This window comes from Patiria miniata, unplaced genomic scaffold (assembly GCF_015706575.1).
Source record: "Patiria miniata isolate m_02_andy unplaced genomic scaffold, ASM1570657v1 HiC_scaffold_3, whole genome shotgun sequence".
NCBI classification, from domain to species: domain Eukaryota; kingdom Metazoa; phylum Echinodermata; class Asteroidea; order Valvatida; family Asterinidae; genus Patiria; species Patiria miniata.
Genome location: NW_024037069.1, coordinates 13,401,151 through 13,429,073, shown reverse-complemented (window position 1 = coordinate 13,429,073; position 27,923 = coordinate 13,401,151). Strand labels below are relative to the sequence as shown.

At 40.3% G+C, this 27,923-nt stretch overlaps 1 protein-coding gene across 2 annotated transcripts in view; it reads right to left on the bottom strand.

Annotated features, from left to right (window-relative positions):
* Positions 1 to 3,413: 3,413 nt before the first annotated feature.
* LOC119737061 (ATP-binding cassette sub-family C member 8-like) overlaps positions 3,414 to 27,923 on the bottom strand; it is a 37,602-nt gene continuing 13,092 nt past the window's right edge. Inside the window, exons 7-32 of one of the 2 annotated variants that reach the window (XM_038211133.1) lie at positions 27,383 to 27,517; positions 27,125 to 27,287; positions 26,204 to 26,244; positions 25,633 to 25,881; positions 24,925 to 25,077; positions 23,810 to 23,885; positions 22,231 to 22,336; positions 21,459 to 21,557; positions 20,143 to 20,308; positions 19,224 to 19,364; positions 18,034 to 18,247; positions 16,740 to 16,966; positions 15,482 to 15,642; positions 14,575 to 14,644; positions 11,949 to 12,106; positions 11,371 to 11,463; positions 10,105 to 10,207; positions 9,630 to 9,743; positions 8,756 to 8,867; positions 7,925 to 8,055; positions 7,056 to 7,134; positions 6,383 to 6,491; positions 5,997 to 6,100; positions 5,352 to 5,485; positions 5,137 to 5,199; positions 3,414 to 4,965 (exon numbers count right to left, since the gene is read on the bottom strand). In XM_038211133.1, coding sequence (XP_038067061.1) covers positions 4,828 to 4,965; positions 5,137 to 5,199; positions 5,352 to 5,485; positions 5,997 to 6,100; positions 6,383 to 6,491; positions 7,056 to 7,134; positions 7,925 to 8,055; positions 8,756 to 8,867; positions 9,630 to 9,743; positions 10,105 to 10,207; positions 11,371 to 11,463; positions 11,949 to 12,106; positions 14,575 to 14,644; positions 15,482 to 15,642; positions 16,740 to 16,966; positions 18,034 to 18,247; positions 19,224 to 19,364; positions 20,143 to 20,308; positions 21,459 to 21,557; positions 22,231 to 22,336; positions 23,810 to 23,885; positions 24,925 to 25,077; positions 25,633 to 25,881; positions 26,204 to 26,244; positions 27,125 to 27,287; positions 27,383 to 27,517 — 3,339 coding nt within the window. In that variant the 3' untranslated portion in view covers positions 3,414 to 4,827. The remainder of the gene's footprint in view (positions 4,966 to 5,136; positions 5,200 to 5,351; positions 5,486 to 5,996; positions 6,101 to 6,382; positions 6,492 to 7,055; positions 7,135 to 7,924; positions 8,056 to 8,755; positions 8,868 to 9,629; positions 9,744 to 10,104; positions 10,208 to 11,370; positions 11,464 to 11,948; positions 12,107 to 14,574; positions 14,645 to 15,481; positions 15,643 to 16,739; positions 16,967 to 18,033; positions 18,248 to 19,223; positions 19,365 to 20,142; positions 20,309 to 21,458; positions 21,558 to 22,230; positions 22,337 to 23,809; positions 23,886 to 24,924; positions 25,078 to 25,632; positions 25,882 to 26,203; positions 26,245 to 27,124; positions 27,288 to 27,382; positions 27,518 to 27,923) is intronic. The other variant, XM_038211134.1, reaches the window with a different exon arrangement.

The following is a 27,923-nucleotide window of genomic DNA, read 5'->3' as shown; positions in this document are numbered from 1 at the left end:
ATTGATTACACAACTGTGAAGGGGTAAAAGCCTGCTAGATTGATTCTCTGACCTTACAATTCCCAAAGTCTATAAATTCTCCGTTTCATCTTAAGTGGGGTCAGGGAACCAGACTACAAGAACATGATTGGTTTTCTTGGTTTTTTCCAGCATCTACGAGCCCAAAACGTGAAACAAGTCATTTTAACAATATTTGCTATATCAACATACTCCTCCAAATCCATTTATTTCTGAAAATTGCAGCAAAAACAAATGTTGTACATTCCCTTTAAATTCTTTCTGTAAAGTTTAATTTTTTGTCATTTTTTTTTTTTACTATTATTTCAGTTACATTTTGTTTTAGATATTGTTTTACTTTCTTAATTTCCCTGGGTATAATCAGATATTAAATGGAATTAAACATACACATTCATATGCTACTTAAAGTCACTCATGGCAAAAGTATGCAATAAAAAGAAATCCCACATTTATAAATAAAAAAAGGTTCCTTTTGTATCTGATTTATAATAAGCATTCTTTATGCCCCAGCTGGTCTGCCAATGTATTCCATACATTAATTTTTGGGAATTTTATATTATACCACAATTTCCAATATCAAAAATCGAACATTCAATGTGTTTTACACAATTCTTTAAAGACAGTGTAATCTATATGTGACACCTAATCATGTCAGTTATTTCAACTGCTATTTAGAAGGGCATTGGCTTAACGAAAGCAAAAACCCCCAAAATATGAAAATATATACAAAAACGCACACAAATATTGAATAAATTCAAGACCTAGAAATTAACCTGCATGCAAGTTAACTACAGGCATGCAACTGGAATTTAGATTTAAAAAAACGAGGGAACTCCAAACAACACAATACTTCGTACAGTGTTTTTCAATTTGTAATGGCATTCACGAGAAGTTAAATACGAGGAAATCAGCAGATCCGAGGAAAAATTGCATGCCTGTAACTAACGTAACTTGATAATAATTGACTTTTTCGCAAAGTTGCGGAATAGCCTTTGTGTTTGTTCTGATTTTGTTCTTCTTGTTCTATCCCAAATCCCATAGGCTTTTTGCACGATTTGTCTCCCATCCAATTTGGGCATTCATCTTTATCATGCATCACTTAGAAGTAGCATAGACATTAGTCCCTATAGCAAAGTTGTGTCATCATGCGTCATGTGACGTCATCTTAAAGGTGCATTTTTCAATGGCCTTTATCTACAGAAGTACAAGGTTGGGTTGAAACTCTGTATGAACACATACCGGGATGTTTATAGATGAATACCAACATTTCTGTTAATTATAGACATGATAGACAAAGAAAAATCAGTACAACAAAAATAAGAAATTTGTAGTGTCATGTGTAAAACAGTCACTACAATGACAAAAAGTAACAGCAAAGATACATCGTTAAAAAAACAACCAAACACCCCAACAAACAAACAAATTAAACAAACAAAAACAAAAACAGACTCAAAGAAAATTCAATGTTTATTATCAATTCATAAACAGAAAATAGGTGAAAACTTTAACACTCTTAATTACACATAATTTTGTATAATTGCAAAGAAAATATAATTTGAAAATACATTGCATCTACACAGATGACATCAATTTATAATTTTCGAATAATCACACAATATTTGACAGTCCACAAACTTTTAGTATATCAGAGGAAACAACACATTAGATGTGTACTGTAAACTACTCGGGGAATAAGTATGTGCTGAGCCGGTTTAAAACACGTACGTTTAAACCGCCGGAGGGGCCTGGACACTGTCTGATAATGGCCCAAGCCGAAGTTGAAAGACATTATCGCTTTTAAACGTACTTGTTTAATACCGGCCAAGCACATATTTATTCCCATTCATAAATACCTTTGAGTCAAAAAGTAAAAACAAGTCAACACTTTTTCATTTCCAATGATTTTTTTTTCGTGTGATTTTTGTTCATGAATTTGTTCAACAAAAGTACTTCTTTTTTTTAACACCTCTCTAGATATGTTATGGTCGCACGTAGTCGTAAATATCTCCTTATATGGATATTGGTGTGCTCGTGGCGCGTACTGCGTGATGTGGCGCAGTACGTGGCGATGCCGGGGTAATGTGAATTTAGAACTCTCAAAATACGGACTCATTGGTGGAGTTGCGCATGTCTAACTGAAGTTTGTGAAAGTTCAACCAATCCAAGTGTAAAAGGCATGCACCAGATTACATAGGAGTCAATTTCATGTGACACCGGAAAAGTGTTTAAAACCAGCCAGTCGGTGTTTTAAAACCACCCACGTGACGGGCTCTCGACCAATAGGAATGGGTAAACTGTCTTAGGTATTTATGAATGCCATACAGAGATTATGTATACATGTATAAGTAAAGTTGCTTTTTAAAAATCACAAAGAAACTATGTGTTTTGCACTGAACTGTTTGTGACATCAAGAACAGAAAATTGAAAGACATAAACAACTCTAGTTTGGCACACGGAAATACCTACACCATTATCAAAAGAAAACTTAACTATCAGACATTGAAATCTCTAACACCACATGGGTCTAAAAAGATGAGGCTCACCCCTGAACATGGAAATGTTCAAAAAGATATTTTTCTTTCAAAGATTTTTATTACCCTTTTGCTACTTGAAACTGCTTAAACCAGAGATAACCAGCCCTGCTTTTTGCATTTCACAATGTTTCTGAAACCTGTGTGTCTTCCCAGTTAACAGGCAAGCAACTGGGAAGTCACACAAAATGGAGGACATTCAAATCTTTCCAAGACTTTGTACACTGCGTTTCCTATGTTTAATGGCACATACGGGAAGTTAAAAAAGGAGGAAATCAGCTGATCTGAGAAGTTGCATGCCTGCAGTTAATTCACTGAACCCAAGATTTTTTTTACAAACCAAGGATAATAAAAAATAGTAAAATATAATGAAGGAAAAAATATACTAACGACTAAAGCAAAATATACTGGAAACAATATACTAATGACTACCATTTAGAATTGGTACCCATATAGTAATGTATGGTTACAAAATGAACTTCAAGATTACTTGTACATAGTCAGTTAAAATTTGAACACATCTTAGTGAAATGGGGAAATATTTAGACCTAGTTAAAGGCATGTAGGAACACTGGTACTTACCCAGAAATGGACCTAACAATTTAGTGGGGAAAAAATTGCTTACAGTGAAGGTAGGGCTGGCCCCAAATAGACCATTATCATGTTGCGGCCATCTAGATTTTTTTCCCCATTTAAATCAATGTAACCAAAGCGAGGCTGGAAGGAAAAATAGTCTGGTTCCTTTTTGCACAAAAACATTATCATTCAGTGCTGTTATTGGATACAGGTAACATGACTGAAATGGTGGGTCTATACCCTGTGAAATTATTCCGTTCATAAGAAAACAATCATTGAAGCTGTGTGTTTTTTTAATGTGCTTTAGCAACGGAATCCAGTTACAAGACCCCAACAATTGTACATTTGATTTCTCAAAATGTACAGTACGCACTGAGCTAAATGTTCCACAGATAAGTTGTTATAAACACACCCCGATTACAATTTGAGTAATTCTGTTGCCTCAAACGAAAAAAATCATAAAAAGCAAAAGATCATATATACTTCTTACAAAAAGTTAGGGCTCTGCGCTTTGCGCTCGCATTAGTGCTGATCAAGGTATGCCCCCCCCCCCCCCACTTTTGAGATGCAACTGACGCCCTTGTCCAATAATACCTGTTATTTGGACTATTACTTAGAAGAGAATAAGAACTAAACAACCCTAAATATGCAAATATATACACACACAAAAAACACACACAAATATTGAATAACTTTAAGCCCTCTAAATTACCCTGAATGCTAAGATAACTAACTTAAGGAGAAAATTATTGTGTTTTAGTAACATCACTACTGATACCAACAAATCTAAAATTGCCTATATTCGTTAGCTGCTTTTCCAACGGAAAAAAAACACCTTTTGGCAGTCTGGAGCCCTGTGCCCTTACGAGACATCAAAGTTTTTAAAACGACAGTCATTTTTCATAATTGATAAATTTTCATTAAAATCTGATGGAATAAGGTATAGAGGTCAACAATTACCCGTGACAATTGCTACTAACTGGCCTTCCTGCAACTGTGCAACTTAACACTCATTGTGTGATTCGGTGTGACTTTGCTCTCAATTAAGAAGCATTTACAATACCCGAGTTATTCTTCTCAACAAGAGTGCAAACTAAGGCTGGAATTTATAAGTGTGAAGCTTTTGTCCTCCAGCAAGTCATTTTACAGGTATTGGGTTAGGTGTATGCCCTAAACTGAAACACATTTGGGAATGGTAATTTTTGCTCTTTGGTTAGGGAGAAAGAAAAGCACCTTGATTCTTAATTTGAGGTGCGCATATAATTTGAAAACCAATTTGGTCGAAGAAGCACGAAGTATATGCGTATGGCCTGTGCACAAGTAAAGTGCTTTTGATCATTATAATGTGAAGGGCGCAATATACATTTTTAAATTCATGTTAATGTCCCCTTAAGGAGACATTTTTTGGCATGCGTATACCTGAGGGAGACACCGGACATTAGGGAGACATTTCAATGGACACATTTTCTGCACAACCCTATGGTGCCATTTCCTGTAATACAAATTATTTCTTATTATTATTACCAACTAATAATATCTTCTAAATGTGGTTGTTGGATAAGTCTTTACCATCGCAAATAAATTGAAAAACTAGTTAGTTTTCTACTAACCATACAACTCATGATAGAGTATTTCCATTGTTTGACACCCTGAAAATAGCTGCATCATGCAAAGTGCAGTCTTTATCCCTAAAACCACCTTCTTAAGTTCCTGCCTTCACCAGGGAAGCGAAGATACTATCTTCCTGGGCTAGCAGATTCTGTGGCGTGTCATATTCTGCAATTCTGCCCTCATTCAGAACCAAGATGTGGTCCGAGTCCAAGATGGTTTGCACACGGTGCTGCAAAAGATGGAAAAATAAATTTAAAAGGTAGGTGTATAAATTGAAGGTGAACAATACTCCCACGGATATCATGGCTGTTGGACTAAGGGTGAAATTCAATTGATCATTCCTGGTTATTATAAGTGCAAAGACATTTTTCTGGTGTTTCTGCAAAAATGTGTTACTTACAGCTATGGTGAGTACAGTCCTCTCCTTGAAGGCACAGGCTACGACATCTTGAAGAATGGCATCCTAGGAGGAAAAAATGTCAAATTAAACAAAAAAGACTGTCTTGAAGACTGGTACCCGAAAAGAGGACAGGATAAAATTCGTTGGAAGAAGTCCAGCAACAACAGTTGAATGAATTGTCAACCCAGAGAGGATGAAATGGTGGAGGCACTCACGGTTTCCAAGTCGATGGAGGCGGTTGCCTCATCCATGACCAGGATGCGAGTCTTCCTCAAGAAGGCACGAGCCAAGCAAAACAGCTGCCTCTGACCCACGCTGAAATTCTCACCTCCCTCCGTTACCATGGCGTCTGTTGCAAGAAAGTGAAGAAAAAAAAGGTGAGCGTTGAAAGCTTTGACGGTAAACAAATAAAACAACGGTCCTGACCAACACAAGAGTCTGGCTCAAGGTGAATTTTTCATAGCTCAGATTTGACAAGCGACATAATGGTTCGTTTACCACTAGTCTTACAACAGTGAAATAATGTAAATTAATACAATACAATGGGCTCCGTGCACAAGTACCCCCTCAACGGTTAGAAAGGGAGAGTTGGGGGAGACCACTGGGAGAGACATTTTCGTAAGCGCTGCCAACAATGCTTCATGCCCATGCAAAATTTGGCTTTGTGAACATTCAGAATAAACTAAGTTGTGTATACTTGGCGCTATACGCCCTTGAACCAGTTCGAACATGCAGTGTGTCTTGTCTACTTGGCTCTCGAAAGTGCTAAAAGCGCCCTGTGTTGTACACAACGGAGCCCATTGCTTTTCGGTAGGTGACAGAGAAAAACACCAGGGGAGGTTGTGAGGTCCAATTCTTACCCAGTTTGAGGTCAAGCTCGGACACCACATCTTTCAGCTGCGCAATCTCCAGGGCTTCCCATAATGCATCATCGTCATGCTCGCCCCTGGCATCCAGGTTAAACCTTGAAGACAACAACACAATATTTTTCAAATTTATTTTTCTAACAAACAAGCGATTCACAAGGTTGATTTGCTATTGGCAGCGCACATCCTGCTTTGCCTGCAGTGCACATTCTTTTGATGACATTGCCTCGTGAATTTCATTTGTTGTACTTGACAGGAACTCGGCAATTTGTACGGTTTGGAGGATGAACTGTGTTCACCTCTCTGACCTCAAGCTCTTTATAAAAAATATACAAGCAAACGTTAGTATGAAAGACTGATTGCTTTCTTTGTGCATTCACCTGATAGTTCCAGTGAAGAGTACCGGGTCCTGTGGAATGATGGCCAGACGACGTCTGACTTCCACCAACGGCAGATGGGCAATGTTCACTCCATCTATCAAGATTTGCCCTGTAAGGATTAGCATTACAGAAGAGTTACGTGACGATGCATGTATGCAAAATGAACCGGTAACAAAAGGAATGACAAAAAAAAGGCAACACTAATTATATTCTGTTGTTCTGACATGACCTATATGGCTATAAAAGGACTAGGTCGTGAAAGGATTTCTAAGGCAGTGAACGTCTGTTACAACACTGCAAACTTGTCCATACATGATTATAAGATGACACCACGACCTCGAATTATCTGAAAACTCAACATGTCAGTTCAACAGTGTTCTTTCATTGGACTGTCTGAAATTTGAATACTACTGTGCAAATTTCAGACGTTATCACAAAGACATTTCTGACACATGTTGCACTCAGTAAAGTTAACTGCAGATGACTTAGTAGTAAATTTAATAAGTTGTGATATCCTCATTCAAATTTGTTTTAAGATATTCAGTTTTTCCCCCAAGTTATATGAAATCCATTTGTGGAACCCTGAATGAATACACAGTGTAACATTTGCATAAATGTAATGCCCTGACACCAGGTATGCAATATTTCATGATTATAGGACTGTTGGACTGACCTTTAAATGTCTGGATGATTCTAAAGAGGGTCAGGGTCAGCGATGATTTACCGCTTCCAGTCCGACCACAAATCCCGATCTAAACACACAGAAAATCAAACTTTCAGTTATCTGCTTATAGTTGCTCATCATATGATAAAACCTGTAGAAATCCCTTCCCTTTTGTCAAAATCTATCAAAATCTTTCTTTTTCAAGATTGGTAAACAATATATCCAAGACTCACGTGCATTTCTGAGGCAAATGGAACCCTAAAATTTACAGAAGGGTGAGATATTCTTAATAGTTACCCTCTAAAGATCCTACAAATTCCTGCAGGAGGTTTTGGGATTTTGTAGGAATTGTTAAAGGTGCACCCCAGCCGCTATTACGTAACATGGGGCTTGATGTCCCAAAGAAAGTACAAGTAAATATAGCTACTTGGTACATTCGTTAATGCCTTGTCTAACGACTTTGGAGGAGTTTATCCAAACTGCCAACTTTATTCCATTGTATTTATTCCCTGATAAAGCCGTCAAGCCATATAGAGTGTAGGGTGGTTTGGGCGTTACCAGGTAGTAACAGGCAGGGCGGTTTGAGGCGGTAAAGGGACCTTAACGGTTACATCCGCTGGCAAAATGCGAGTAAAAACAGTGGTGAACTAGTCAAACCCATTCCCTAAGTAGTCCACCTGGCGAGTCAAAATTATTGTAAATAACATTGTTGTTGATGACATTCTAGCGAACAAATTTAATGATTCTATTGCGGACTAGTGAAAAAAACCTACGGACTAGATAAGAGTCAGTTTCACTAGTCCGGCTGGCTAGTGAACAAAAAAGTTAAGAACCCTGCCTATGGGTTAACAGGCTTAATAACAATCACGTCAGCGTACCTTTTCTCCTGCCTTGAAGTGGATATCAATACCATGGAGCACAGGATCAAGATCTGAAGCATATCGGGCTGAGACACCCTTGTAGACAATCTCACCCTGATCTGGCCAATCATGGCGTGGCTCAATTACACCTGTACCAGAACACAAAATGAGGCCAAGTCAGTAACAAGTGTTAAAAGCTACAGCTATGTCTATTGTCAATATGTGTCCATGCAGTTGTAATTGTCAAAGGCCAAATAGTTATCTTGGCAATAAATTCTGAAGCAACCTGTGTTACTCTGTTGTGTTTCCTTCACAGTGATATAAATGGTTTGTTAAAATGGGAGTTTTGCCAAAAACTGTTGGCTCAAAGCTGACCTGTTACTAGTGGTGGGCATTTACGGGTAGTACGGGAACCGAGTACTCTACTGAAGTAAAACACAAGTATTCGTGTACCCGTAAAAAAAAAATCCGACCCCAAAATTTGAATCCTGGAACTTGTCTGACGGGCTTTACGATGTTAACTGCAACTTAAGCATGCGTCAACTGTTGTGCATTAAAATGCACATGTGAAATCTCTTCTGATTTTCCGTGTAGCCTGGTTTTCATTTTGAAAATTCCCCACAAATGGCATTCATAATCTTTCTTTTCATTGTCTGAGAAGTCAGTAAGTAATTTGTAAAGTTGGTTACGGGTACCTGATCTGTTACCTCGTTGTTTAATTGGGCCAAACCCATCTTTGGTAGTTTTACTCCTATTGACAGACATTCAGCCCATTTCATAATGTCATTGTCATTTCTCAACCCTCGTCACTGTCATTTTGTCACTGTCATTTTGTCACTGTCCACTCACCGTCATACTCCTCTTTCTTGACAGACTTGTAGTACTCCACTCGTTCCATGGCGTTCATCTGCATCTCTAGGTTAGCTGACATACGGATCACCCAGTTCAACTGGCCTGAAATCTGCAGGTCAAATAATCACAAAATTAACAACCACCGAAAAGCTTGCCCTCTACACATTAGAAGCTGCTAAGACACATCAAGGGTAAAATTTGACACAATATCAAACAAAAAGACCCTGGCACAATCAGTTCTTAACAGTCTCAATCACTTCAAAGACCAGACTTTATATGACAAAGATGGTGAAAGCTCTGCTTACATATTTGGCAAATAATATTGATAAGAGATTTGCATACTGAGTAGCAAGTCATCACAAGTCCTTAACAAGTCATCCAGCTCCAAGTCCCAAGCAGCTACTTGAATGAACTGTTCAAAGCAACTGTTATGACCAGGCTTGCGAAATGCCTTGTGATGCACTTGTGACTAGAACTGTGAATGGACTAGCGATTTCCTTGTGACTGGACATTTGATCTACTTATGAATTAACTTGTGATTTACTTGTGACTGGACTTGTGAAGGATTGTGATGGACTTTGACTGGACTTTTGATTTACTTGTGACAGGAGTCCCCAGACTAATGAATTGACTTGAGAATTGACTTGTGATGGACTTTGATGGACTTGTGACCGGAGTCCCCAGACTAATGAATTGACTTGGGAATTGACTTGTGATGGACTCGACTACAACAATAAGATGTAGCTGGGCCTTCCTTTGTTATTTTTCATCACTTGTTTCTTGTGACTGAACTTGCAAATTGACTTGTGATTTAGTTGTGACAGGACTTACGATAAACTTGTGACCAACTTGTGATCTATTTGTGACTTACACTGAGAGCGTATGTTATTGCTAGGCCCACCAAGCTAGGCTGGAGGCCACCTGCGAGGGCCGATATCATGGTTGCAAGGCCGGCAAATAACACGATGGCTGCCCCAATTAGGTCCTGTGAAGATCAAAATTACAACAAATTAGTTACAGAATAGCTGAGTGTTCACTTTCTAATTCGGTCTAAATGGTATAAATTGAAAAATGAATGATTTTCACAACAACAGGTTGAAATGATTGACTTTACTTACAGGGTGTGAATATTGAAGGTTCAATTTACTGTTTTGCAGGAATTAAAAGAAAAAATCTGGAATATCCATTGATTTCATTAACTGCTTGAATTGGACATTTTAATATCATGATGTCAACCATTTGAACATCACCGTTTGGATGTAATTATGAGTGAGGTTGTCAATTGCCCAAATATTGATGTTGTCGTTTAAATCTCAAAAAAAGGTCAAACCAGGGATTGTACTCACCAGTCTGCTCCCCAACCACCTGTTCCCTGTGTTCATGTACAGGAAAGTCAGGTTACTCAACTCAATCTTTTGAATGATGAGTTTCTGGAAGCGATGCTGCTGCCTGTCATAGTTTAAGAAACAATAATATTTACTAATAATTTATTCAGTAGAATTCTTTCAGACATGACATTTCACAGAAATGTGAGGCTGATTTAAAAATACAAAAGGAAATAATTGGTCACTTTGCAGCCAATATTGTTACTTATTTTAAAAAATTGAATCTGCACAAAACGACTATAAACTGCATCTTGTTCAAACACAAATCGCATCCCGGTTTCTCTTTCTACTTGAAGTAACTTTTTGTTTAAGATTTCCTTTTCTATCCCTTCTCTGTGTAGCCCTCATCTTGAGTGGCCTTAAGTAGGACCTTGTGATGGGCGACTCTCATAAAATTTTGTACGGTGGATTTTGGCATCATAGACGGGGGAAATGCAACATCTGGTTTTGAAATTCATTGAAATAATTTCATAAGCTGTCCAACAGCTTTCCGAGGAAAAAAATTACAAGCTTGTTCATGACAGATTCCACCCAGCAAGCTCGGCAATAGAACAATTAATACCTCTGTGCTGGTTTTAAAACAGGAGGGCACTGGTTCGAGTCTCACCTAAGCAAGCACATTGAATTTTTTCTCGGAGAAAACAAAAGCTTATAAAATTTCTGAATATTAAAGGGCCATGCAATGTAAGATTTTTAATGCTTTCCTTGAAAATACACCTGTGTGGCCCACTGAACATCATTTTCCATTTTCGTTTTGCCATTTTCAAAGGTATTTTGGTGCGTTTTTGGTTTTACGCTTATGAAACTGCAATGTTACAGCTATTTTAGCACAAAAGTTGCTAGAATTTCGGCTATTTTGCTGTCGTAAATTTTCTTTTCTTTGGTGTTTCGTTGTTGTGTCAGTGCGTGGCAGTATGCCAATGAGCAAACCTTTCTCACAAATGTTTGCAACGAGCAAATTTTGGGTTCACAATCGGAGAAAACCCCTCAACTGAACAGTGTCTTCCTGAAATGACATAACACAGCAATGGTGCCTCAGTTGTCCGGAAAATCATAAAAAAAATTAATCAAAGAAGTGCACTTTTCAATCAAATTAACCAAAAAAGGATGTCAAATAGTTTTATATGCTTAAGAAGAGTAGAAAGTTGCACAAAATATGTTCCCAAGAAAAATTCATCGCATGGACCCTAAAACATTATTTTCCTGAACTGGATAATGACAACAGACCTGTAGGCTCTGATGGTTGACAATCCTCCCAGAGATTCAGAGAAGTGTGCATAGACTGGAGACTTATTGATGCTGTCAAGACGCTGCAACTCCCTGGAGAAATAAATAAGATGAAATACAAACATGATGACCTTCCTTGACCTCTAATCTTAATAATCAGAACTTAACGATATCACTTTAATTTTTGAAAAATTGTGTTCAGATTCCATTCAAATCTCCTGTGACATGCACACAAATTGTAAAAATTGCACGTAGTGCTTAGATGATATTGCTGAATCCAAAAAAGTTGCTTTATCAGTTAAAAGGATCTGGGTCCAACTTGAAAAAGAGGCAATTGCAGTAAAGTATCCTGCCTGTGAACACAAATACTACGATATCATGGCTTTAATTGTGTCATCCTTCCAAAAAGGTTACTTAAACACTAATGCAATTTCAACCCCCCCCCCCAACCCCCAAAAATCAATCAATCATTACATAAAATCAATCTAACCTTCTTGTTGTGAAAAAAAGGCAACTGCAGTATCATGCTCAGGGACAAACGTTTATTTAAAATGATATTACAAAAATTCCAATCTGACCTGGATGTTGTGATGAAGACCTTCATCAGCAGGACGTAGAAGCACATGATGGGGATCAACGCGATGACGAAGTACCAGGTCACGATAGCGTCCACCAGCACAGCCACTAGGCAGCTCATCGAAAAACTCAAGAAAGTACTCAGGGTCCCTCCAATTTGCTGCGGAAATGAAACAAGAACACCAAAAACTTCAGCAAAATGTCAGAAAATGAAATGAAACCATCAGAAAATGATATGAAAACATCAGAAAATGAAACAAAACCTCTGAAAAATGAAACAAAAACATCAGGAATTGAAAAGAAAAATGGCCGTCAGAATTTTTTTTTTTTACAGAGTTTCCTCCCTTTTCCATATCAGTTAGGCAGAAAAAAAAGTAATCACCAAAAGAAATACAAATAGTGATTTATTTGATTTAATTTAATTTAATTTATTCACATTTGTTGGGGGGCAGCAATTTGAACCCACAGTTTTTACTCCCAAAAAATGGTATTTAGATGACATAATTTTGTTCAATATATACTAAAATTGAGCTATATGAGCACCTATATTCATCACAGGCTGATAACATAATAAGGGAATAACAGTGTGAGGAGCCGGTCTTCACTGCGTGATAATGACCGGGTGTGGGGGTGACCGCTGTTAATGGACCGAGACGAAGTCGAGGTCCATTAACAGCGGTCACCCCCACACCCGGTCATTATCACGCAGTGAAGAACGGATCCTCACACTGTTATTCCCATTAATAAATACCTTTATAACGAAATAAACAGTTAAAATGCTCCAATTTTGTGACTTTTTTCCGACGATATTTCCAGACTTTTTTGTGTTCATGTTCATGGGCCATATTTTAGCTTAACAGCTATAACGACGTAAACTCAACAGAAACTGCTGCCGTAGCGAAACAAATTACAACAATGTTTTCATATCTTTACCTGATGGATGAAGCTGAAATCTCGTTTACACATTCCTTGTGTCCGGAATTACAAAGATGCTTGGTTTAGGAAAGGTAAATATGTCGGTGGGTGAAGTGTTTCAAAGAAAATAAATCGTAGATCTACGCTTTCGTCGTAAACATCCTCAGTATATACTGCACTGCTGCTGCATGCTGTACGATGTCGTTTCAAAACTTCCTTACGCGCGCGCGCGCACGCACGCATCCCTAGCAACTGTGTTGCGTACGCGCGCGTCAGTCTCACGCGATGGGGGTTGAGCGCATGTGCAGTGCTCAATTGTTAAAAGCTACCGCAGGACTGTTACTATATTTTGACCAATCATTGGCTTGCATGGGGCTGAACGGGGCTTGATCAATGCTGGTTCAGGGGCCATTTATTCGCTTGATCTTTGAAGCCGGTCCATTATCACCGTTAATGACCGGCCACGTGATCGAGTCTCGACCAATCAGAAACCATCAACTCTCCAAGGTATTTATTAATGTTGTATAACATGTTAGAGGTCTCATCAAGTTGAAGGACCCACTTTCTGCTTGCAAACTTTTTTAACAAGAGAAAATTAATTTATATTCCTCAATTTGGAAGCTTTTAGTGGCAGCACTACAACTGAAATTTGTTTCAGCCGTGTATGCAAGGATTGCTGGGTAAATGAAACCGTCTTACCGTTTTTATTATTTTGAATATTGTTTAAAAGAATTGATTCATGTTTTGTTGATGTTTCATGTTTTGTTGTTTTTTTGTTAATCCCACTTCCTTTTTTGGGGGTTGCATCAATTTTTAAAATTTCAGGCATAACATTTTTTTTAAAAGATGTTTCAAAAGTTCAGATGCTTGTAATATAATAGTGCAACTGTATTGTATTTACTATGTGCTAACATCCTCTACCAGATGCCACGCACTTTTGTTATTATTCCAAAGATGTTACCATGAGATAAGAGTTCACAAAATTATTCTGATCTGGGGTTTAATCCCACACCATAGATTTTTATGTAGATAATACATAACATTCGATCTTGAAACTTGATCATTTCAAGTTGCACAAAACTGTAATGATTTGTTTGGCATCCTGATGAGAAATAATAACAACAATAATATGAAAGAGGTATCATCTAGCAAGCACTCATTGGCTGAGTTCGGGAGGTCTTGTTGACGACACGGGTATATTATTCTTGCAAAACCCCGATGGACAGACAGGTGATGTGTGATCCTGTCCCAAGTGCAGTGTTCATGGGTCATGATCCCGCCATTCGAGCACGAGAACCAAAAACCTGTGTCAAGAACAGACCGCTCGAACTCGACCGGCCATTGCGTGCGAAAAGGTTTCTATGTCAATAGAGGGCGCTGTTTCTTATGTTTTGTTCTTTAATATGCAGGAATCTTGGCGTATTCATCCCAGATTTTTTCATTCCCAAACAAACTGTGGATCGAGGAACAAAGTTTTTTTTCGATAGGGTACACCATAATCTACACGTCTGTGAAGTTTTCTAAACTTAGGCGAACCAGACCATCTGGAGGGCAAAAAAAAGGCCTCATCCCACGGACTAACTCCTCTTTAAAATGATTTCAAACTATCTGATTGAAACTCCCAGTCAGTGGATATTACATTTTCCAAAACAAACTTTAAATCTCTGCTAGTTGAAACTTGCTACAAAGAAAGATAATTGTGGGATACATTACCATGTCAATGACCGACGTGTCAGAGGAGAACCGATTGAGAATGCGCCCAATTGGGGTAGTGTCAAAGAACCTGGCATATCAAATTGGAAACCAATAAATTCAAGAATTAGCAACGACATGTTTGCACCCTTCCATACAAAAAGTTCAACAGTTCCTGTGCAATGCATAAAAATAAAACATATGCAGATATTGACATGGAAAGGAATGATCAACCTGAAGTACCGCCAGAAGTTTTGCTAGAAGGCTTCCTGAATTCTCAAAAACAAAACTCTGCTATGCAGGAAACCCAAAAACCCACTATTTGTGCTTAAAGGATATGATGGACCATTTGTAATTGGTGCATTTTTTTTTTTCCAAAGAAACAATATTCTAGGATCACGATTTCAATTCAGAAGTTGACGAGTCATATTTTCAATTGTGCCTGAAATCAGCATCTGGGACACATTCTCATTCAGCCGATTGCAGCTGTGCGATGTCAAGCACTGAACTCCTTTTATTGTTTTCTTCAAAATGACAGTATGCCAGTGAATAATTTCACAGGGGTTTAGTGTGACCACTATCTTTGAACCAAGTAAGCTTTTTAACAGTATTTTGGTCGGTCACTTTTCAGATAGCTGCAAATGGTCCACTCTCTCTACCTTTAACCTTCAATGAGCATCAAGCTGCGTGGACGGCCACTACATTCCCATTGCAAAAACTAATAGTGGATTTGAAGGATCATGGAGGAAAAGGGATCGTCTTTTCTTTCTAATCATAGGTTCAACAAGGTTATTTTGCTTCTTGCTTTCTTCATTGCAAATCTCAAAGTAAAGTGCGCACAAATCTGAACCAACCACCCATAGTTAAAGACTTCTTTATTAAGTCAACAAATTTAGGATTGCAACTGGGCCCAAGACACATTTCTCACCTAAGCGGTGCACTCATGATGGTATTGAGCATGCTGTTATGAAGCTTCTTTGCTGCAAAGAGAGATCCAATGTAGATAACCGTAGAGGAGGCAGCTCCGATTATGATAGTGCCTACAGACAGGCCTGCATAGCCACCCAGGTAATAGCCAAGTAAAGGATCCTAAACAGGGATAGGAGATAAAAGAGCTTAGCAATCAGAACCCAATATTTGCTGGACCCGTCTGACCCGATTGACCGACTGACCAGACTGACCGGATTGACCAACTGACCTGACTGAACAGACTCACCCGACTGACCTGACTGACGCGACTGAACGGACTCACCAGACTGACCTGACTGACCGACTGATCGGACTGACCAACTGACCGGACTGACCGACTGACCCGACTGACCGGACTCACCCAACTGACCGGACTCACCCGACTGACCAGACTCACCCGACTGACCGGACTCACCCGACTGACCAGACTCACCCGACTGACCAGACTCACCCGACTGACCGGATTCGCCCGACTGACCGGATTCGCCCGACTGACCGGACTCGCCCAACTGACCGGACTCGCCCGACTGACCAGACTCACCCGACTGACCAGACTCACCCGACTGACCGGACTCGCCCGACTGACCGGACTCACCCAACTGACCGGACTCACCCGACTGACCGGACTCACCCGACTGACCGGACTCGCCCGACTGACCGGACTCACCCGACTGACCAGACTCACCCGACTGACCGGACTCGCCCGACTGACCGGACTCGCCCAACTGACCCGACTGACCTGACTGACCCAACTGACCGACTGACCCAAATGACCGACTGACCTGACTGACCGACAATAAATAAAACCTAAATTCAGACAATTGGGTTTGGCTTGAGTATGAAAGTTTATATTTACAAACGTATTGTCCCTTTATCAATCAAGTACCCTCAAAGAAAAATAAACTCAGGTTGTCATCACACACCCTGACAATAGTTTTATATGAGCTTGAACAAAGAGACTGGAGCAGGTTTAGAACCTGCAACATCTGGAAGACTGCACCTGGTGCTCTACCAACTGAGCTATCCAGCCCTGTGTCAGCGGTTTCCCAAATGTTCAATGTCTTAATTTCTTCATAGGTTTTGGACTTGCATCATTTGTAAAACTTGGAAGAAATCAAGAGTGATATGCTATATGGGTCAATTTACCTTTGTTTGGTATTATTTACCTCGGGATATTGATTTTATTAAAACATTCAATGGGGTCAATATTTCTTTACCTCTGTTTCATTTGCGTTGATGGTGTGATTATTCCCATGTTCTGACCACCCCGCCAGCCAGTAGTTAGTGCCCACACCCAGGCCGTTCTTGCCCAGAAGCAGCAGGAGTTGAAACAAGAAGACCCCAAAGCCCAGGTGTTTGATGTAGACCAGATAGATTCGCCAGGAGACAGAGCCTTCAGCTCGTTCTTCCTTCTCAACCAGACGGCCGGCTTGTGTTGAATCCGCTGAAAAAAAATTAAGATCCGGGGAACTGGGATTAAAGCTGGTCAAAAGTCGGTACAGGAACAAGCTTTAGTCCCGTCTAAGGACAAAAAAAAATACTTCTGCTTCCGATTGCATGCCTTTCAAAATTAGGGTAGGTAGGTTGGAAAATTGTTTTTGGCCTTTTTTTTTAATGTGCTGATTGAATGGGGTACAATTATATGCGAATTTCAGTCTGAACTATTTCCATTTGCGCTACGAATGCAATAAAGAAATTGCCACCAACTTTGATAAAAACCTGCCTTAATTTAATGTAAAAACTATTTACGGTGGGTAATTCTTACACATAATGGAGAATTCAGGTCGTGTACACCACTTTGCACAACGCTAGTCACGACGGGAAACTGGCCAACAATGTCCGTATTTTGCAGGGTAAGCGTGCATGAATTCAGGCTGCACTGATTGCTAAAAGTACGACCGGTACAACCTCAAAATAAATTCATGAATACGGAAAATACATACACAGACAAGAGAAGTAAAGTTCTGTGAATTAACTTGCAGAAATCTTCTTTCTCCATCGATGTTTACAGGGCATTTTTATGTTGTCAAAAACCTTTAACTGCAGTGCCCTGTGAGTCTGTGTATGTGTCATGCGCTATCCATGTTGGCCTGCCACATAGACACAGGCATAGACTGGTTGCCCCATTTCCATCATGCCTTATGTGGCAAGTGCACAACAGGAACCAGTACAGCATTGGCGTAGCTACGCACATGTTTTCATCACAGCAAATCGCGCAGGGACTTTGCAATTGCGTGCACAGGAAATTTGTAAAAACAACGGAGGTTTCTTCCAAAAAATAGCAAATGTAAGTAGGCACACAAAGAAATACAAGCGTTTTTGATGTAAAAAGGTTGTTGACTAGACTCTGCAGTAGTCATTTTAAATTGCTGCAACAGTTGATCTTTCGTGTGTAGTCTATACAGTCTGACTATAGAGGCTGAACGTAAACGGTCACAGGGTGAGCTTACGGGACCCTCCCACGACCCGCCTATGGACATTTTCCCGCCAATCATTTGGACCTAGCCCTACCTCTGGCTAGCTCTGCCTTCTTCTCTTCCTCCATGATAGTGGAGACTTGACGCACCAGCTTGGCTCTCTCTTCTTTCACGTCTTCAGTTTCTGATTCCGATTCCTCGGCTTCATTGGCCGTGGCTGACCAGTTGGCTACAAGCTCTGGGTTCTCCTCCCGAATGTCTTCTAGCGTTCCCTGGTGACGGATCACACCGTCTTTCATGTACACAATCTGCAAATCGCAAAAAAGGAGATCGTTGCATGGGCTATTGTAGTCTGGAAATGTGTATGCAAGTTGTTCATTCTATAAAGTTAGAATCCATAGTTTGACATGTTTCTGTCACTGATGCCTTGGTAATTTGTAATTTGTTGAGTAGGTAGTTTGCTTTTTGTAATCATTCTCGAAGGGCGACTCATTAAGGCGTGCAACAGAATTATAAAATCTGACTATTAAAAACGAGCTAATAACGGATATTTCACAAATGCGTCTTTAGAAGCATCTTTGGAAACGACCTTCTCAGTGTTTTCTTCAAAATGCCAGCATGCCAGAAAGAACAATTTCACAGGGAGTTTAGTGTCATTAGTATCTTTGAATAAAGTATGCTTTTCAACTATAATATGTTTGATAGTTGCCAATGATACACTCAACCTTTAATACTTGGCCTCAAACTCAAAAATCTTTAAAACATTTCAGAAATTTTGTCTTTTTGGGGGCAAAAACAAACAAAGACAAAAACATTCTACAAAGATTCAGAAAACAGCAAGGTCTTGAGGCCTTTTTTCGAAAACCTTTATTGACATTGCGTCACAGATGTGTCTCAGGGAGTCAGGTTGGCGTAGCGGTACTTTCCCCGCCTTCCACCGCTGTGACCCGGGTTCGAATCCCGCCTGGGCCAATATGTGGATTGGGTTTTCAGTCCCTGCCTGATTCCGTGGGTTTCCCTCAGAATACTCTTCTGGGCTTTTCCTCCCACCTCTAAAACTGTAATTTCTTCACATTGTCTTCTCTTTACTGGGACCCATGGGAGATCAGTGGATTCCACTGAATGGGCTACCCAGTTAAAATAAGAAATAAATAAATAAATAAATGCAAACACCTTAAATTTCCATAGTCTTAATACTATTTTGATACTCTATATATTCACAACTGAGATTCACAAACTAGCAACAACAATCATTGTCTTCAGCCAAGAGGCCAGCTTTCACACCTTATCAGCCTTGTCAGCATACTGCAATTGATGAGTAACCAAGACGACTGTGCGTTTACTCTTTCTCATCAAGTAGTCCTCAATGCCTTCCTTGAAGAGATGACTGCCAACGTGCATGTCCAAGGCGGACAAGGGATCATCCTGTAAAAAAACATGGAAAAGATTGTCTGACAAATAACATAACAAGCTCAAGCCAAAACCAAGAAAAAAGGAACGCCCCCCACACACACACCCATGCACACTGCACCTAAGACAGTCAAAAACTGCTGCAAGCTCTGGAACTAGGTGACTGGATCAAATTAGGTTTTGCCCTTCATCGACATTTACCTCCCGAGAGAAAGTTGGAAAAAAATCACTCAGGTGGGACTCAAACCCACGACCTCCTGCTTTCCAGTGCAGATGTCTTACCACTCGAACACCGAGCTAACGGGATTGGTTGGCTGGTTTGAATCAGATGTACATAGCAGCGGGTACTGGACTTGTAGAAAATTCACTCCTTACTTGGATGAAAAGCATTTTTTTCAAAGAACAACCCATCAATAAACAGTCGTATTTCCCTTTCAGAAAGATTGAGTCTGTACCTGCAATGAGGGGTTTTCAGGTAATAAAACAGAAAACAAAGACAGGGTTTCTGCAATTTTCGGCTGGGTATTGTTTTCCTGGGTATCTGACCCTATGAGGGTATCTGACAGTAGATGATGGTTTTTGAACACTTTTGAGACCCCCAGTGGGGGTGGGGGGGGGGGGGGATCGGGGACAGACCATGTAGGCATGCTAGGTTGCGCCCTTATGGTGCACAATCCCATCACATCTTTGCATGAGCCTCAGGCATCACGGCAATGTGTTTGAACGTCCCTCTTCATTGTCTCCCTCATTTCTCCCTTTGCAAACGTTGAAGGAGTAAGGATCATTGACTCACCAGAATGACGACATTGTTGTGGCTGTACATGGTGCGACCCACGCTGACTCGTTGCTTCTGTCCTCCACTCAGATTGATTCCCTTCTCACCAATCTCTGTCTTGTCTCCTCCTGGGAGAATGTCGATGTCCGGCTGCAAGGAGCAAGCAGCGATGACCTTCTTGTACCTGGACAGGAAAGAAAGAACAGGCACTCAAACATCTGTCTGATGGATGATGGGCTACGGGCACAAGTACCCCATCAACGGCCAGAAAAGGAGAGTTGGGGAGACCTAGACTGCGCATTTTGAATGTATCTTAAGTTATTGGAGGTGGAGATTAGTCTTGGAGACCATCGCAAGTTGAACTACACATATTCGCACGACGCTCACGCAAACACGCGGTGGCTAATAGCTTTTGCACATTCAGTTAGCGGTGCGTACTTCGTGCACAAACCAGTATGTACAGCAAGTGCATGATGTGTGTCCCCTCCAAGGAGCTCTAAAAGAGGTGAATATGCGCCCTCTTTTGTTGGTGTGCAGAGGCCATAGTGGTTTAAGCAGGCAGAACCTAAATACCTGCGTGGGTAGTTGAGCCCATCACAAGTCCATCTCCGGTAAATTCACAAGTCTGGTCACAAGAAGTGATGGAGTATCATGGCCTAGCGGTTAAGAACACCGGACTCATGTTCTGGTGTTTCAGAGGCAGCAGTGGCGTGGGTTCGAGCCCGCTGGGTGGACACTTGTGCCCTTGAGCAAGGCACTTAACCATTATTGCTTCGTCCTTCGTTGGGACGTAAAGCCATAGGTCCCGTGCGTTGTATAATCCAATGCACGTGAAAGAACCCAGTGACACTTATCGCTAAGAGAAGGGGTTTGCCCCTGTGTTTCTGGCCTCATGTATAAACTCCCACGCGGAGTATTTAGGAGATGAACCAACCAAGAACCAAGAACCCAAGAACCAAGAACCAAGTAGTGAATTCATTTGAATAGCTTGTGACTTGTCTAGGGATTGAGTGACTTGTCTAGGGATTGAGTGACTTATGATGGACTTGTGATTGACTTACGAGGACTTGTGGTGGACATTTGACAACACTAGCCGCATATGGCCCACAATTTCAATCCTTTTTGTTTTTGGCAACCATGAAAAATGAAAAGTTCTTACAGTTCAGGTATAGAGTTTTCAATAAAGACACCATTCTTTTCATAGATATCTTCAAAATTTACAAATGACAATGAGCAACGTTATGAAAGTCACACGCAATCAGTAAAACCACATGAAGATAAAATCTGAACACTTAAAAACTCTTGGCGACCCAGTAAATCTGGAAATACATTACCTGTCCTTTTCCAGTTTGTTGCCAAAGAGTATGTTCTCTTTGAGGGAAGCGTTTAACAGCCAGGCCTTCTGTGCACCATACGCGACGGAATCATACTGACTGAAATGATACAAACATGTTGCAACCATTTTTACTTTTTCTCATCAAAATACTATATTGTGTTATTATCTTGAGGCAAAGTTAAAACCTTGGTGCCAATTGGTCAACTGTTTATGGTGCATGGTGAATCGTGATAGAACTGGAAAATGTTATTTTTCAATCAATATTACCTGAAGATCCTGACCATTTTTAAGCATCTGTACATTGGAAATTTATGTCCAAAAAAGAAGCCAAAAAATGTATTATAAACATGGATTTTCATCACCCGTTATGGATATACCCAACATAATCTCATTCAATGTTTTGGCTTATTTTCTTGACATAATAACAAAGACACTCAACCAAAAAGATAGTCTCCCCTTTCCAACACTTTTTGTCTAACTTAAAAATGTGTAGGAAATTATGCAATGTATAACAAATAATGCCAACAAAAGTTGCACTTTTGTGTACATGCACGTTGAAACTGTTTTTGGCCAAATAAGGAGTATGGCTGGATTGCTACAGAATTTCTGTACTGCTAAGTTGTTATTTGAGCGAGATGTGCACAGTAGTATTTGAGTTAGACAAAAAAGTATTAAGGGGGACTTTCTTTTTGGTTGAGTGTTATTATGAGAAATGACACCTGTTCAGTGTATCAAAACACCTGTAATCCATTAAGACCTGTCCCATTTACCTGTTCCATTGGACTCTTCCTGAGACTGTGGTCATCTCTCCCAGGATAGCAGACAGTAAGGAAGACTTGCCTGATCCTACCTGACCCACTACCATAGTCAACTTGCCTGTAACCAGAAACAAAACAAGAAATATTCTGGTGTCAAGGGAATTTAAAAAAAATGTTTATGCAAATCGCTCATCACAAGGCCAAAGGCCACTCAAGGTGTGGGCTACAGAGGAAAGCGCGGAAGAACCAGCCCCTCACACTGAAACAAGAAAAGATAATCTAATCTCTGCACAGTATGAAGAGGGTTGGGATGGGTAACTAGTCCACTGCAAGGCATTAATAATGCCTCTACCCATATTAGGCGTAGAAGTGTCATAGCCCAGGCTGGGCTCGAACCCACAACCAGCAGAATTACCCGCAGACCACAAATTCAACGCCCCAGACCACTACGCCACGGTACCATGGCACTCCAATCCACAATTGAAGATGTTCGTTCAATGTACTTTATGAAAGTTTATGTGATGTTTCCACGGAGTCATCATTTAAGTACTCCTCAATCTTTCCAACAGAATTCTGCAAATTGTTCTGTCCCCACTACTTTATACAACACAGTTGGAAAAGACCCTGCGTACAAGGTACATTTGTAAGTAATGTACCCAATCTGCGAGCAACTGAGCATGCTAACAAGGAACTGCATACCATAAGGATTTCTGTGGCTGAAGGCCAGTTCAGATTCAACGTGAAAATGAATGCAAAACTAATTTTGTGATTCCAGGCAAGGTTTTGTGTTGTGCATTCACAAAAATTGAACACATTTCAACTCTTGCACATATTTCTGTGAATGTTTATGACATAAATTTGGGTCTACGTTCGTACAGGGTGAGTAAAAAAAAGCGGAACCCAAACCCCATAAAATATATTTCAAATCTAAAAAAAATATGTAGCACCAAAAATAATAACGACCGAAAAGCCAATTTCATAAGCTACTTTAGATGGCAAAAATACTGAAATTGATCAATCCGTTCAAAGAATATCATCATTTAAACACCATGACCCTAAAACCTGTCTCGTCCAAAAAAAGCAATTCATTGTGTGTTTTGACTGTTTGGAACAACAAAGAAAATGACACAGAATACTGTTTCAACAACTGTCACCAACTGTAGTACACAATATCTTTTTTAATAACCCTGGTTAGGCAAACAATATGATTTATAAAATCTACTTTTTTTTAAAGGACAGGCCTTCAAAGGGATTCTGTTGAATATATTTAACGTTTAAAATGATATTGTATCGCTGGTGAAGTTTGAAGACAATTGCGATGACGATTCTTGAAATCGCTTTTTTTTTTGGACGAGACAGGTTTTAGGGTCATTCTATTTATTTTCTGAACGGATTGACCAATTTCAGTCATTTTTTCATCTTAAAGTAGCTTATGAAATTGGCTTTCCATTCATTTTTTTTTGTTGGCGCTACATATTTTTTTAAATATGAAACATAATTTTGGGGGTTTGGGTTCCGCTTTTTTTACTCACCCTGTATTTTAATTGTATGAAATAGTTTTGACAATGCAAAGAGACAGAAGATCACCTACCGACTGGGATATCCAAATCGATGTTTTTGAGGGTTGGGGTGGTAGCATCCTTGTCCCACGTATAATCACCTCGGATCTGTAAAGACAGGGGCAAAGAAGGATTATCCTATTGACACTGAGTAGGAATAGTAGATGGTGTTGAACAGTGGACTCATTAGAGACAGTGTGTGAAATTAACACTGCATTCGTGCATACACTCTTGTTTTACTATACTCTCGAGGACAATGCTTTGTGTTTCCCTTTGTCCCTGTATTATAACACTCTCCCATAGACTAAGCACACAAACTTACAACAGAGGACCGTTTCTACCAAAAGACCCAACGCCCGAGGACTGAAGGATCTGTTATTCTCCCTTTGCGTGTCGGTCCTCGGGGGTTATGTAGAACACATCCACTGGATTGTACATATCTTGTACCGAGTACATATTAGCAATTTTCCTCTACTAGTGCAAAGATCCATGACGTCTTTGAGTGAGAATGCACCCGAGTGTGGGGATGCCATGGTAATGATACTCAAAGAGTCAATCACGTTCCTCTCTTTTCTAGTATTAACCAAGATGACGTTGTTTAAACCCCCCCCCCCCCCAAGGTTTTGCAGTATTCGGAACGGATGACGGATAAACACGAAAACGAGCGAGGCCGGAAATATCTGTCTGTGACCCGCTCACAGCGAGCGAGGCTGGAAATAACAGGTGTGCTACCCGCAGATGACGGCCTGAACCCGTCTGGCATCGAGGTTTGAGAAAACAATCCTGCGCCTGGGTCCAGTCATTGTCAAAATAATCCCGGCGCGAACTGGTTAAGTAAGGACCAATTCAAATGGCTGAAGCTTGCCACTGCAGCCTTAGGCTTGACTGGATCCTGTTGGCACAAAAATTGCTGTTCTTGTTGGAAAATTTGGGGTTTTTTGGTCAGAAATATCTGCCATTCTTGTTGGAAACATTATCACTCTTGTTAACATTGTTCAATTTCTCGGCAACATTGTTAATCTTGTCAGCTTTATCCTGTGATTGAAGGCCAAGAAATGTGCCACCCCACTCCCCCCCCCCCTGTTACTGTTCTGGTGATGCTTCTGAGTGCTGCCTCTCTTCAAGATTGTTTTGACAGGTTTCTTACCCTTATTGCAATATTATCTGGTAAGCTGGGATGTACAGGAGATGGGGAGATGGCGTGGATGACGTCGTCATACATCCTATCCTCTTCCTCAGATGATGTCAGCAAATGTTGTCTGTCCTCTGCTCTCCTTCGTTTGGGCTGACGCACAGCAACCTGCACAGAATATTATAGGAAAGAACATTGGCAACATTGTCACATGTTGACATTGATGTATTCGAGTCATCACAATTTTTTAAAAGGGGACTTGCACATCCCTGCTGAAATGTAGACACGTTTTTCCCCCGGACACTTGGCCTCCGTAAAATCAAATAGTGTGTGTGTGGGTGTGTGTGTGTGTGTGTGTGTGTGGTGGGGGGGGGGGGGGGGGGGGGGGGGCTGGTACCATGTCAATGGGGCGCTGTTCAAAACCGCAATTATGCACACTAACAGACAATATATGGGCGTTCTAACGGAGATACATGCGCGAAGTTAACAAAAAAGGCACCCGCAACGGCCGATGGCACCAAAAAGGCCACCACATACTTTTTAAAAGGGCACTTGTTCAGAAAAAAGGGCACTTGTTACACAAAAAGGGCACTCTTTAAAAAATATTGGGGGGGGGGGTAAGCGCTTGTGAAAAAAGGGCATTTGAATAGAAAAGGGCAGTCTTTACAAAATATTGGGGGTAAATACAGTGCATTTTTTCAAACTACTGATTTTTTGTTTCACCTCCTGGTTGATGAGTCCTCTGCCAACTTCGACCTCTGTATCCTCCTCGTCCAACTCTGATTTCTCAATCTCGGGCGCCTCGAAGAACGTCCTCAGGCGCTTGGTGCTGACAACGGCGTTGATGTGCATGACAAAGACCATCGGCATGAGGAAGAGCGGTAGCGACATCTGGTTGAAGACAGAGAGGGCAGCAAACGCGACGTCTGATGTCAAGGGCAGGCCCGTTAGTTTGGTGTACAGGCCATAGGACTGTCAAAGGGTATAAGAATGGTGAAATGAGTAGGAAGGGACCAGACCGAATATCAAACCACTGGGCTAATTTTGTAGACCGGCTTAGTAGAAAACATTGCTTAGGGAATTTGCTCAGTGAATGCACTAAGAATGACTCAGCCGGCAACCAGTTACAAGCAATACACATTGCATGACAGTTTAGCTGGTGCCCCATTTTTGTTAAGCAAATTTTGTGTGCTATCAACTTCATAAAATTGTTTCACCTGAATTGCTGAAGAATTACTTTCAAAGGATTTTCCATGAAATAATTCCATTATTAAAAAAAATACCAGAAACTCACCACAAGTGTGACCATCAGTGGGCTGGCACTAGTAATAGTCACTATATTGGCAAAATAAAGATCAAACAACTGTTTTAAAACCAACACAAGATACAATATTACAAGATATAAAAGTAGCCGATAAACATACACTAGCTATTTAAAGGGAATGTACAATATTTGCTTTTGCTGCAATTTTCAGAAATAAATCATTTTTGGAGGATCAGTATGTTATAGCAAATATTGTTTAACTGACTTGTTTCACGTTTGGGCTTGTAGATGCTGGAAAAACCAAGAAAACCAATCATGTTCTTGTAGTCTGAACCAGAGCAATTTATAGACTTTGGAGAATTGTAAGGTCAGAGAATCAGTCTAGCAGGCTTGTACCCCTTCACAGGTGTGTAATCAATTGCAAAGAAAATGCAGAATAACTAATAAGGAAAAATTAGGAGAACGTTTTGAAAAAAGCCAGTTTTTCCAACGCCGGTCGGCCGACCAGGGTTGAAAAATACCATTTTTCTTGAAAATGTCAGCACACCAGGAGCCATGATTTTACAGGATGCTTTAGACTGTCATTCCCTAACAATCCAGTAAGGTATTACGTGATAATTTGATCATGCCATTTTGTGATGTTTGCAAATGTTGCATCTTCCCTTTAATAATATTTACATTTCATGAAATGTAATATTAACATTACCTTTTTCTTAAAATTTTGAGGTATTTCCGTGGACACAAACTGGAGGATTGTTAGTATTAAAGAAAATAAAATGTGCCTCGTGAGTTAGGAGTCATCATGATTATGACTCAAGATGACCCCAAGTCCTGGGTTAGTCCAACTATTCTCAACTAGCATACATGTAGGTTCCAGTGAAATGTATAGTCAAAGTGTCATTTGAACTTGTTCACGTATGTCATGAATATTAAAAAATTTCTCAAGCTTACTGAGCAGAATCCTCCAGCCCATCCCCTTCATCATGGTCAAGATCTCCAAGGCTCGTACTTTGCTGATGGAGGTATAGAACATGTCTTCCCACCCATACAGCTTGATCAGCTTAATCCCTTGCAGCAACTCGTTGGTTCGTTTCAGACGCTCGTCAGATTTTTCCTGAGGAAACAGCAAGGACAGGAGGTCAAAAAGAGGTCTTCACTGAGACGAAGTAATTCAAGCACACACGATGCAAGAGCTGCTCCGAGACCTACCATGACAGTCTTCTGGTATTTGGCAGTCATCCTCGCTATGACGACCTGGATCGGTATGGTAACGAAGAAGACTAGACAGCCAATCAGGGCAGCCACTCCAAGCTCAAAGTATAGAATCACCATGTAGCCGATGATCTGATGGCAGAATAAGACAGGTTCAAGAAAGAATCAAACAGTGTGTAACATACTCTAACACTTTTCTGAGATGTCTAAGAATAATAAGGAACTTATATAATAAGGAATTTCATCAGGTTAGTTGTTCAGCACCCTTCTTTTGAACACGTTTGTTGCTTCAAACAAACAAAATGCACAAATTACAAATGATGGACTATACCTTTAACCCTAACCCTCCTCAATCCTCCAAAATCCTTCTGTCGGTTTTGGATGATTTTAGAGGATTGCGGATGAATGGCAAAAATGTATCGCTTTTTTGTGGAGGATGCATTACGTCAAGCCAGTAGGCCATATCCTGCATTGGTTATGTTCAGCCATGCATAAATCAGCCCTGTGTTTGTCTCGTATTTCATCCGCACTGCTTCTA